A 13,066-nucleotide genomic window follows, 5' to 3' on the forward strand; every position below is an offset into this window, starting at 1 on the left:
ACAAACTTGTTTGCTTGCTGCTTGTCTCCTATCTCTGCAGCTGTCTGTCTGGCAGTTCTGGGATGCTGGCTAATCATTGTGTACCTCACAGGCTGAGCTGTCGACAGCATGGCCCAGGGCCTGCCCTGACGTTTAACCCTTCATGGTCGTACTGGATAACAGATACTTAGTATAACTAGAACATTCTGTTGTTTCTAGAACATGAAGACATGAAGTACCCAAACAGTCTGTTTGATTGTTTGATCGAAAACCACAAGAACAATTAGGTCTCATTGGTTCTAGAAAAATTCAAAGTTCTAGAACAGACAGAAGTAGAACTGTCAGGTGTTCTAGAACAGTCATTACTCGCAACAGTGTATGTTCTAAAACTATCAGAACTAGAACCATCAGAAGTAGAACAGCCCGCTGGCTCTAGAACAGTCACAAGTCTGTGAGGTGTTGATTAGTTCCATTCCCCAACAGCTCAAGATGGGTCTTAGTTCCAGACATCTGTGCTGCATTCAGCAGTTGTCCATGTAATCCCGTTCACATGTGTGTGTGTGAGGTCCAAACCCTGGCATGTTTTTACAGACAGAACCCAAGCAGGTGGGAGTCACAGGTGGCAAATGATGTGCATCTTGCTGATGCCTTTCGTTTGGTTTGGTGGTCAAAAAACATAACGGTTTCAAAACGGCTAAAACAGTCAATCTGACCTCCACACAAAAGGGAACTTGCTTTGGTAATATATCATCAGCAAATAGTAATCGTCAGAGAAAGAGAGAGAGGAGAGAGAGAGAGAAACAAACGGCCAAATCAATCGACCCAGAAGCAGCCCAGCAGAAGATCGCGGGGTTCATCCAGACACAATTAAACCCAATAACAAGTCCTGCCACTCAGAGGGCAGCGTGTCACGACCTCAGATACCAAACACGTACGGCGGTGGAGATGATCCCCCCAACACACAAACAGCCCCCACACACAGCCTCTACACCCAGGGTCCCAGCTCTGACCCCAGCCTCTACACCCAGGGTCCCAGCTCTGACCCCAGCCTCGACACCCAGGATCCCAGCTCTGACCCCAGCCTCCACACCCAGGGTCCCTGCTCTGACCCCAGCCTCCACACCCAGGGTCCCTGCTCTGACCCCAGCCTCCACACCCAGGGTCCCTGCTCTGACCCCAGCCTCCACACCCAGGGTCCCTGCTCTGACCCCAGCCTCCCAGCTCTGACCCCAGCCTCCACCTGTGAGTCACGCAGTGGTTGGCTGAAGCTGCCTGCTGTCAGGGTCTAGTGTGTGTGTGTGTGTGTGTGTGTGTGTGTGTGTGTGTGAGTGTGTGTGTGTGTGAGTATGGCTGAGTGAAGCTTTTGTTTCGGAAGACTGGTGTCTTTCACGCACAGTCACGTCTTTCTTCATGGATGTCTAGCTAACGCACAACAGGTTAGGCAGTCGGAGATCGTTAGACATGGAGACCAGCCACTGACCAACCAGGAACATAACACTCTCTCAGAGCTTCATGGGGCTTCTAATAATCGTACTGAACATTGAAACCAGAAACAAAAGCTTGCGTGTCTTCTTTGGGGCTACATGTGGGTCAATCATCAAACACGATACATAGAAACCAACAGCGGCAGGTAACTTTGGGAGGATGCTGTTGTTTACTTAGCATCCATTACAGTAAGACATCTGAGCGTGATGTTAAATCCTGGTGAGCTTGGGCAGAACAGTGTTTCAGGCCAGAAGTGTTTCTGACCCTCTGAACTGACGTGTCCGGGGCTGCGGTCATTATCTTATTACTGGTAATGAATGGACTTACAATTACGCCTAACACTATCAAATCTGCACTACAGCCACAGTTTGAATAACACTTTGGTTCCGTATTAACTGACTCAACTTACCAAGCGGATGCAGTTCTGTGATCCTATTTAACACCAGGAAGAGTTTGGGAGGCGTACGAAACGCCCGTGTAAAGACACAAAAGGAGCAATATCGAAAACAGATGCACCAACCGGCGCTGCACAGAGCCCATGGGACAGCTCCTCTCGAGGGGCGCGTCATCAAAACAGACTGATGCAATTCGTTTGGTGCCGTGTGACGAGGGAGCATGGCTTCATTACACACACAGCGTGACTCGGGCTTCAGAAGGCAGGAGCCCATCTGCCGTGTGCTGGCCAGGGCGGTCAGGGCCAGTGGGGGCTCCCAGGAGACCCAGCCAGGGGCCTCTCAGAAGGGCCCAAACCGCTGCATAGGCTACCGCCATGCCAAGCCAATGCAGTCTATGAAGCGAGCTCCCTAACAGAGATAAGACATCTAACAGTCGGGGCACAATCCTCATGCTCAGTCATGAAGAACTGACTTTGACACACAGTGACTAGGAGATTTGGTTTATTGCATTTGATGTGGCTCTCTGCAGAAAGCTGCCACAACAACCACAGAATGAATCTCCCCATATGGGTTTCATGTCATAGTGACAGAAAAGCTCCCTCCCTCCCTCCCTCCCTCCCTCCCTCCCTCCCTCCCTCCCTCCCTCCCTCCCTCCCTCCCTCCCTCTCTCCCTCTCCTCTAGACAGGTGTTTTCATCTCAGCACTTCAGGAGCTTTACTCAAACCAGGTCCTCGCTTCGTCCTTTGAAAGGCAACATGGAAGAATAGTTTTTAGAGACGAACGTCACCAGCGTTTGGGGTGGTGCTCTACTCCTCCAGTAATGGCAGCTCTTTTCGCTGCACTCACACTGCTAGGTTGAAATGAGAAAAATAGATCTCTGAAGCTATTTTACATTCTATCATCCCCCTCAAACGTGCTACTGTTTAAATAAGGGGGGTGGGGTGGGGAGGGGGGGTGAGAAAGGGAGGGGGGGTGGGGGGGGAGAAAGGGAGGGGGGAGTCTCAGCATAACATAAATCATGAACAATAAATACATATGTTACACAGGTAAGGTATTTAGTACCAAAATAAAATCATACAGTAGATTCCCCAATTAAAAATCTTCCAAAGAACACCAGTGTGGATCATCTTCCGGCCGTAACGCCAGTGTCGTGTTCGGCTGCCGAGGGTCCCCTACACCTAAACAAAACGCCAAACGCGACAGTCCGTCCAGCCCTCCCTCCTCGGGTGGGTGGGGGGGGGGGGGGGGGGGGGGGTGGGGGGGGTCAGGGCTCAGTTCCCCTGCAGCTTCTTCATGATGGCGCTCCCGGGCGGCGCGTCGGTGAACAGGGAGCCCACGAACACGTGCGTTCCCCACAGGGCGTGGCGGATCACCTTGCAGCAGCCCAGGTCCTCGATCTGGAAGCCCAGCTGGCGGTAGCGCTCGTCCGTCTCAAACAGCGTGTTGTTGGTGTAGGAGCCGAAGAACTGCAGGGCGACAAGCACACGCGTCAGGGGGCCCTGGGCTGGCTGTTTGTGGGCAGCCAGGGGGAAGCATGTTAGCAGGGGGCTTCTGCTGTGAACACACGGTGTTTCTTACTTCTGCTGTGAACACACAGTGTTTCTTACTTCTGCTGTGAACACACGGTGTTTCTTACTTCTGCTGTGAACACACGGTGTTCCTTACTTCTTTTTTGGGGGGGGTTTGTTTTTCATTGTAAGACTGTAGATTGGTCAAGGAAGAGATATTGCTTTCAAGGGAACCTACTTAACGCGACTATGTTTTGATAAACCTGGCAGGCTCAATCTTGGTTCACAGAGCAGAGCCTGGTCTTGAGCACTGTGTAGGCTAGTGGTGTGTCACAAAACTTGGATTCTGATACCAAGTCAAGTATCACGGTATTTGATACTGAACCCATAATAAACTTAATTAAAATAGGGGCCATCAGACAATGTTATTTTCAATTGGAACTTTCTTGTGTCCATGGCTAATCTCATGTGGTTTTGCCCCTTTGACTCACTCTCTCACACATACACACACACACAGCCACGCACACACACAATGCAGCAGAACACGGGCGTGACATCACACGCAGGCCCGCTTGTCTTAAAGACGCAGAACACCTTTTATCGCTGCATTTCGACAGTCTGTTTCAGCACATAAAAGTACTGTTTTCCCTTAAATGCCAGTATAGTACAGCTGCCAAAAGATCTGTACTTCGGAACGGTACGAGTCCTGGTCAAACCTGACCGTGCCACACTAGCCTGGTGTCCGACCTTCAGAAAGAGGACCAGGGGGTTCTTGGTTCTTACCGCCATGCCGGAGGAGGGATCGATGAAGTCAGCCCAGAAGCCCTCCGTCCTCAGGGCGTAGCAGATCTCCCTGGCCCCAGACACAAACTGGACAGGGAGCACAACATGTTCAGTAACGGTTGCTTCATGCGTCTGTTAACAGTGCCTCTATTAGCTGTGCTACGGGCGTGTGACCCCCAGCCTCAAAACAATGGGAGCCGACTCGAAACATCGAATACGTGCATCTGTCGAGACAGACTGCTCCTTTAATCTTCATCCCAAATGAGACACGTTCTGGTGAGGAGCTGAACGGCTGCTTTGACACGGTGGGTGAGGGTGCGTGTCTTGGAAATGAGAGCATTCAAGGGGGCCCGCGTCACAATTAGACCCATTCCCAGCCAGAGGCGTGTTAACCAGACAGTGAGTAACACATGTCACCTTCCCTCTCACACTCTCTGCTCCACCCCTCAGCATGGCTTGACAATAGTTTGCTTCATTGAGTGACCCAGAGTTATTTTTCTACATAACTTGATGTGGGTCATGTGTGGAATGAGTGTGAATGAAGTTAAGGTAAGAAAAAAAAGATGACTTGAATACATCTGGGATGAATACACAGACATATTTAAGCAAAAAAGCTGCTCAACTTTTTGTCTTGCTTTGATTGCTTCCAGCAGATTACTTCTCTTGCAGCCAACATACCACAGCAAAATCTGTGCAATCATTTTTACTTATTCAAACTTCCCTCCCACACAATTCTGATGAATCCCCTCTATTAATTCTAATGGAAATTTAAGCTAGCTTCATCAAAATGGTGTGGTATGTGTTCAATAAAATCAGCATATTAATATTATTATAATTTATATGCAGTTATACACAGGAAAGGCACAATTGTTGTGTTATCTGGCAAAAGAGTCAACTTCAATGATAAAACAGTTGCTTAACCCTTGTGTTATCTTCGGGTCATTCTGACCCATCAGTCATTGTGACCCACCGTCGTATTGCGACAAATTTACCTCATACAAAAACAAAGTGAAGCATTTTCTTTTAACTGTCGGGCTGTCTCAGACCCCCCACATTGGAATGGTTAAAAGAAAATTATTTTTATTTGTTTTTGTATTGGGTAAAATTGGGTAAACACAACGATGGTTCGTTATGAACCTTTGGGTCATGTGACCCGAAGGCAGCACGAGGGTTAAGGAGAGCCGTCTTCGTGTTGACCAACTCACGTTGTCCAGCATGGACTCCCTCTCGCTGTCCACTTCCTGACACCAAGACGTCATGTCGTTCTTCGTCTTCTGCGTCACCGTGACAACCGTCAGGCCCCTGGCAGGGGCCTCGGGAAACATAGACTGAAAATCTGTTCATAGGAAAAGACCAAGGCAGAAGGATGACTCGTCAAAAATGGATTGGGCAAATGTCAGGGCCATTGAGAGGTGTTGTCCTCGTGGCAGTGATCTTCATTTGCAAGGCCTGCAGGCCGCTGAAGACAAGAAACCTTTAATACAATTCAAAAAGATCAAACAGCCGATATCGCTGTAGGAAATGAAGAGGCTGGAGTGAGTGGGGTCACAGAGGCGGACGAGTCACGGCCCCATAAGAAGGGACGTGCTTTGGAGGCATGAAAACAGCCCATCTCAAGACAAACTCGTCAGTGCATTTTTTTCTTCATTTTGAAAGAATCTGGCACAAAGTCACATGTTGAACCAGACATCTGTTTTTAAGCGCAATAATCTCGAACGCCATTACACTACACATGGCGATGTGAATGGTAAATACCCACCCGGTAAGAACCTACAGCCAAATAAAATCTAAGAAACTCACAACTTTTCTTCAAGGAAAAATTGCTTCAAAGATCTAGACCTGTTTGCGAGAGTTTGACAAAAGCATTGTTTGAAATTGCGTGGATTTTAGCTAAGAATGAGAACGTTTTGACCAATTCAGAGATTGGCAAGGAATCCTTATTATTATATCTGTATTATTTTGCTTAAAACATGAATAGGTGACATCAGATTAAATTCCTGGTTTCTAATAATTAAGACTATTGTTTAATTGCACATGCAGACTAATATGATAACCTAGCTGTTATATATTAAGGATTAAATTATTTTGTCTGGTAGGGGGTGGCAGCCCTGACTGATGCCTAATTGGCCAAAGTGACCCCCTTTGGAAAATGTATGAAAACCTGCTCTGTGGTGCAAGTACCCCCTCTTGTGGCAAGACATGGAATTTCAACTGAACTTTCAGAAACGTCACACATGCCATTTCTTTCTCTTTTCTGACCTTATGATCTGGAAGTGTTTCCAACACAATCTTGCAGAACAAAGTGGTACACTCTGAGCTTATTAAAATGACTTTCAACGGACGCAGAATCAAACAGGTTCCAAACAGCTGTACCTTTCTTGAGCAGCTCAGGGCAGGTCTGAATGGCACACTCCACACTGGAGCTGTCGAAGTACTGCTCTGCTTTGTTCACCTTCTGGGGAGAGGTAGGGGCCTCTTTGCCCTGGAACAAAATCAACCACGTCACTCAAACCAAGCGACACATTACAGCAGACAACATCAGACACTTAGACATGGAATGACAGTGTGCCATTGAAAGTCTCTCTCTCTCAACCTCTCTCTCTCAACCTCTTTCTGAACCTCTCTTTCTCAACCTCTCTCTCTGTCTCTTTTTCTTCAGGGAGTCAGGTGGCTGAGCGGTGAGGGAAGCGGGCTAGTAATCTGAAGGTTGCCAGTTCGATTCCCGTCCGTGCCAAATGACGTTGTGTCCTTGGGCAAGGCACTTCACCCTACTTGCCTCGGGGGGAATGTCCCTGTATTTACTGTAAGTCTTCTAAATGACTAAATGTAAAATGTAAAACACCAAACGGTGTTTTACAAGACCATTTGTTGTATGGTGTAAAGTACTGTGTAAATTTGACCCAAAGCAGCCTGCACTATGGCATTTCTCCACTAGGAGGCGAGTGTGTCATCGACATGTACTTCTACATAAACTGTACATCACATAAAGTACCTATCCATCTCACATCTACTGACGCTTGTCCACCACATGGCACCAACTAAACACGACTCGCTTTTGGTTTTCCACTGCAGGACAGCACCCCCTCAATGTAGGCAGTTGTCATAGTGACGCCGCTGAAAATCGCTATGATGTTGTCTTGTTGTCCTTCGTCAGCGACCAAACAGAGGACCTATTTCAAAGTGGAGGGATTGTGCAGGATGTTCTGTGTCGCATTAGTTTCACGCCACCTTCCAGTATCGCCTCAGCTCATTTGGAACCGCAACGGGCGTGGTACCAAAATATATATTTTTAAGTAGGAGGTACCAGGTTATAGGTACCAGTTTTTCCAGACGGAAAAGCATAAAATCCAGGTAGAGTCAGTGCGAGTCGAGCCGGTACCATGCAGTGGAAAAGGGCCACGCGACTCCATGTACTGTCCACAGAGAGACAGAGTCTCCTTCCCCCCCTGCACACTCACGTGGAACTCTCCGACAAACTGGGCCAGGATGAACTCGTGCCTCTCGCTGCTGGAGGGGGAGGACAGCACGTCCGGAAGCGCCTGGTGGACCGGGACTCTGCCCTGCTGCTCCGCCGTGCCCTCCAGGTGGGAGTCGAAGCCCGCGTTGCCGGGCAACTGAAAGCGCTGGTCTTGGGGCCCGAACGGGCCCATGGTCTCGTCCGGCCATACAGTCCTGAGCCCTGGAGCACACGCACACACACACCACAACAACAACATCAAAATAAACCCTGTTCATAAGTGATGGCTTATCAGACAGTACTTGCCAGACAGTGGGACATAGCAGGCAGAGAGAGGGAAAGAGAGACAGAGAGAGTGGAAGGACTTTTGGAAGAGTGTGTCCCCTAGGCTGAATATATCCTATGCTGTCCCTATACTGTCCCTAGCCTAGTGCTGAGACCCTGCTGACAGCCTACCAATGTCAGGAGGAATGCTGGCTATGTAGGGCTCGTCAGAGCCAGAGGAGCCGGCTCCAGAGAAGCTCCGAGTCCCAGCGATGCGTCTCACCAGGACATGCAGACCGGGCAGGTAGGACACCAGCCTGGCTCTGGTACAGAGCACCTGAGGACCACAGCAGGAGCAACAACAACAACAACAACATCAGTAACTTACAGCTAACAGACCTACCTCGACCCCTTACATCTCTTACACACCTCCCTCCCACCCAAACATAGATTCATCGTTTATATCTCATATTAAACAAGCTCACTCCCTTACTTTAACCAAGAGTGACAAGATACAACCTTTCACACATAAATACTTACACTGGCCATCCCGTTGCGGCTCTCAATGCTGTGGACCGCTGATATTAAACCTGAAAACAATAACGTTCGGAAAGCAAACGTCAGAACTAGCAAGCTGCGCGTGAATATGCTATTATAACACATTTAACCTCTGGCATGTGACAGGCTAGCTAGCTAAGAAGTTATATAACAATTCACAGTTTATCCTGGCAAACCAGTAGCTAACCATACGTGATGTAAGACAGCTACATGATGCAATATGCTCCATCGCTGGTTAGTAGACAAAAAGTTACCTACAGTAGCCAAATCATGCATAAGCAAAGCATATCCTAGTAGCTAGTAAGCTAGCTACTTACCAAGCTACCTCCTTTTTGGTGGAATTGGTTAACTTAGTTGACTGCGTCTGGCAAAATATTATACGCGTCAAAGGATAACTACTTAAATTCAACGTAAATCGGCACACATGTCAAACAAACAGTACTTATTCGTGTTTTAAAATTGACCTAGCCAGCTAGCTGTCTTCACCTTCCGTAATGCACATGCGCCGCTATGTGCAATAACTACGGATTGTTGTGAGGGACAGAAATGTTCGTGTTCCTTGCGTAGCACGTCAATGGCGAACGAGAAATAACGCACACGTACAGGCAATTTTTGACCACTAGATGCCAGTAAACCATTTTTATTCAACATCGACACAAGACCAACATGGACACAAGACCAATATTTGGGAGTCAGATGGCTGAGTGGTTAGGGAAGCGGGCTAGTAATCAGAAGGTTGCTAGTTCGATTCCTGGCTATGCCAACCAAATGACGTTGTGTCCTTGGGCAAGGCACTTCACCCTACTTGCCTCGGGGAAAATGTCCCTGTACTTACTGTAAGTCGCTCTGGATAAGAGCGTCTGCTAAATGTAAATGTAATTTCAATATTTATAGAAATATTTATTGAAATGTGAACACGGTAGGCTTGGGTTGTGATGAGACGTCATTCCATATGAGATCCAGATGTATCATAAAAAGAGATCATAGATAGAGAACGAAAGAGAAAAGAAAAATACTGAGTAATAGGAGAGAGAGAGCAATAGTGCGAAAGACACTGAAAGAGAACGTGTATTATTTACATTTACATTTACATTTAGTCATTTAGCAGACGCTCTTATCCAGAGCGACTTACAGTAAGTACAGGGACATTCCCCCGAGGCAAGTAGGGTGAAGTGCCTTGCCCAAGGACACAACGTCATTTTGCAGAGCCGGGAATCGAACCGGTAACCTTCAGATTACTAGCCCGACTCCCTAACCGCTCAGCCACCTGACTCCCTGTATTATAGAATGATAAAAGACAGAAAGAGATAGAGGGAGACAGGACTAACGTGTGACTGCCCTGTCCAGATTAACCCCTCCTGACCTCCACGCCGGCCCTCCTCCACAGCAGGGGGCGTTGCCATTAAACCCAGGCGTCACACTGGGGGTCAGCGCCCTTTCTCCTCCCAGAGCGTCCCCCCACGGACAATCAACCTGACAGGGTGTCTCTCTGAGGGACCTGCCGTCTCCACGTGGATCCCTCTCCCACTGAAAAGACAGTCAACTTGACGGTCATCCGTCACGGTGCATGCGTCTTCAAGTGACCCTGTGTATTAACCTCCCCCCGTGGTAGAGCTCTGAAATGCTTAGTGGTCCATTAGAGGTCGTCTTGACAGCAGGGGGTAACTTGAAGTCAGTTGGCTTCTAGGGCAGGTTCCCACTCAGCATTGTTTATTTACATTGGAAAACTTCGGAGCCAAGAGGATGACGGTAGCACCTCTCATTCTGGAGCATATCGCTCTGCAAGGAGGTCTGGTCAGTGTAGTTTTTGTTTTACAGGGTTGTGGCTATACTTAGATCCCACTAATCTAATACACCGGGCTCTGGATCTGCTCCACCTGTTCAGGGATATACTGAGTGTCAGAAGCAGACAGGACGTGACATCACTCACTCATCACCTGGATGTACAAAGCAACTGTCCTCCACTCCTCTCACAGGCAGGGACACAGGCAGATCGAATGGGGAGCTGGAAATACTACTATTTTCCTAAGATTGCTTTCTGTATGACATGCTATGGATAAATGGACAGGCCCTACAGTGAAGACCCTGGGGTCACAGGCTGTCAGACCAGCTTACTGACTGTGGGTGGAAAAATGGTGCAATAACATTTAAAAAATATGTATTTATATATATGTGTAGCCTTATCATCTGCTGCCTCTTTATGTGACATTCTATGCTGTTATATGAGAACACTGGAGAACAGGACATTTGATGCATGCATTGAAGTTGTCACGAATAAAGTCAGCACCAGACACCTCGCTTTACATTTACATTACGTTTACATTTAGTCATTTAGTAGACGCTCTTATCCAGAGCGACTTACAGTAAGTACAGGGACATCTCCCCGAGGCAAGTAGGGTGAAGTGCCTTGCCCAAGGACACAATGTCAGTTGGCATGACCGGGAATTGAACTGGCAACCTTCGGATTACTAGCACGATTCCCTCACCACTCAGCCACCTGACTCCCTGCTTTAGGAGGTGGACAGAGTGCAGTCCTGAGCTGATCACACTGTGCTGTTCACACAATTACATCTGATTTGCCTTTGCTGAATGTCAACATTGAAGCGTAGGCCGCAGGGGTGGGATGTTGTTACGGCTTTCTGCAGCTCAGCCGAGTGATAAAGATCGGATGTGTTTGTGAACTAACAGCCATTAAGAACAGCCTTTCCTCGAGAGGTGGGAGTCTCAAGCGTCCTGACGCGAGCTTCACAATCTGTAATTTTACTGAGAGACGCCTCACGTCTGTCGTTTTACAGGCTCCACTCAAACCTACAGCACTGCGCTTTCATCATTGTTTGGGAGCAATTTCCTCGTGCCTCGCACCTCCAGCCCAGAAAGGATTTCTTTTCAAGGTGAGTAGCACATGATGAAGTAGTGGGGATTTTTGCAGATAGAGGGATGTAGATCGACAGGATGCAGGGAGGCAGATGAAAGGGAGTAATATGGATGAGAGGATGGAGGGATGTTATGAGGGTTGGTAGCGGGAGAAGAGGCCCTGGCCCCGAGGAGTAGGGTAAAGCTCTGCACGTTGGAGGGAGCGAGAGAGAGAGCCAGCTGTAATGTATTTTTTAGGATTTAAGAAAGAGCGTGTGAAGTCAAAAGGAGCAATTCCCAAAAGCTGCGAAGAGAGTGAGTGAAAGTTAGAGAGAGAAAGAGCATTCTCTTTGAAGACTGCTGAATGCTCTCTTCTAATCCCTGTGACCGACTGTGTGGAACTCTGGTTTCATCTTGATGTTAAATACAAGCACTCTGCTGGCACATGAATTGGAAACTGCTGAAATGAGATTCAAAAATTTAAAATAAATTATTTTTTCAGCAGAAGTTTGATGCTCTTAGACTGCTTGTAAAAATCTAACTGTACTGGGAAGATAACACAAAATAAGAGAAAACATTCCTTTGTTCTATTTGCGGTAAGAAGTCAGAAATTACTGATTGCTATTTTTTTATCATTATGTAAAAAATGCAGTAGTTAGACTTATTATAGACAGTGTTTGTCTTTACAACTGAGAGGCTTCAGCAAGTGAACAAAACTTCGCCCACTGTGTTTTTGTGTACTATAGTGTCCTAATTTGGATGTATACTAAGCTGTATACCATGTCGAGCATGATAAAAAAAAAGAATAATAAATGAAAAGACAATAATCACTGGAAGAAAACAAAGACACGTGTTTGAATGATGGCTTTTCAGACTGGCTCGGCAGCTTGGAACTGGCCTCTTTCTTCACGTAATTGTTTTGATAGGCTCATTTAAGTTCCTCGAGCCGTGACAGGGAAATGACCATCTCACCCTGGTCACTAGGCCGTGAAAAACCCCTTATGGATTAATGTGTCGTTCATTACAGGTGTGGTTGTGTGGGTGTGTGTGTGTGCGGGGGAGGGGGGGGCAGTATGAATTTCTGTCAGCAACGAGCCAGTGGAGGGGAATAATAACCATGTTGTGACATGAAATGAATCGGGACAAAATTGGCGTTGGTCACCATTTAGCCCAAAAACTGACGTGTGGTTAATGGCAAATATCTATCAGAGTGAACGTCTAGACTTGACTTATTTGTCCTTCAAGTAGAGGGTGAATTTAGCTATTCTGGCCGCAGCGACAATGGCGGTGTAAACGTCACCGCAAAGGAGATCGATAAAGTTCAGCAAAGCTCTCTACAGCTGACAAGATCTGAGTATTACCCAGGATATCAGGCCTGTTTAGAGGGACTCATCAGCAGGATCTAGACGGATTAGAGAAACGGTGTCTGGGCTTCATTCCTGACACGTGCTTTTAAAGAAGGTTGTTGGAATTAGATGTAACATCCAGCCTCCTGATGCTAAAGACAATTAAAACAGGATACTGACCATTTGTTTCCAAGAGACTGGAAACTCCATCCCAGCTAAAGGTCTGCATCAACGAAGGGATATCCTGAGGAGTGCCCACATCACAATGTGCAGCCGTTTGTGGTGGATAATATGTAGATCTTCAGCTGTCGCCGCATCAAGACTATATCGAGACCACGATTGACCTTCAGTTTGACCTGCCTTCTTCTGGTGGAGAGCCTGAACTTCTCCTGTTTGACCTGTTGAGGGCGCTGCAGTATCGGATCCTGTCTCCCCTCA

At 47.4% G+C, this 13,066-nt stretch overlaps 1 protein-coding gene across 1 annotated transcript; it reads right to left on the bottom strand.

Annotated features, from left to right (window-relative positions):
• Positions 1 to 3,111: 3,111 nt before the first annotated feature.
• On the bottom strand, positions 3,112 to 8,921 carry mmadhcb (metabolism of cobalamin associated Db). The gene is made up of 8 exons (XM_067256186.1): positions 8,747 to 8,921; positions 8,412 to 8,461; positions 8,064 to 8,208; positions 7,609 to 7,829; positions 6,524 to 6,632; positions 5,356 to 5,486; positions 4,151 to 4,237; positions 3,112 to 3,325 (listed from the first exon to the last, which is right to left on the bottom strand). Exons 2-8 carry the CDS (start codon positions 8,418 to 8,420, stop codon positions 3,131 to 3,133), a joined length of 897 nt encoding a protein of 298 aa, XP_067112287.1. The 5' UTR covers positions 8,421 to 8,461; positions 8,747 to 8,921; the 3' UTR covers positions 3,112 to 3,130.
• Between the last annotated feature and the right edge of the window lie 4,145 nt (positions 8,922 to 13,066).

Source organism: Osmerus mordax, chromosome 2 (genome assembly GCF_038355195.1).
Source record: "Osmerus mordax isolate fOsmMor3 chromosome 2, fOsmMor3.pri, whole genome shotgun sequence".
Classification (NCBI taxonomy): Eukaryota; Metazoa; Chordata; class Actinopteri; order Osmeriformes; family Osmeridae; genus Osmerus; species Osmerus mordax.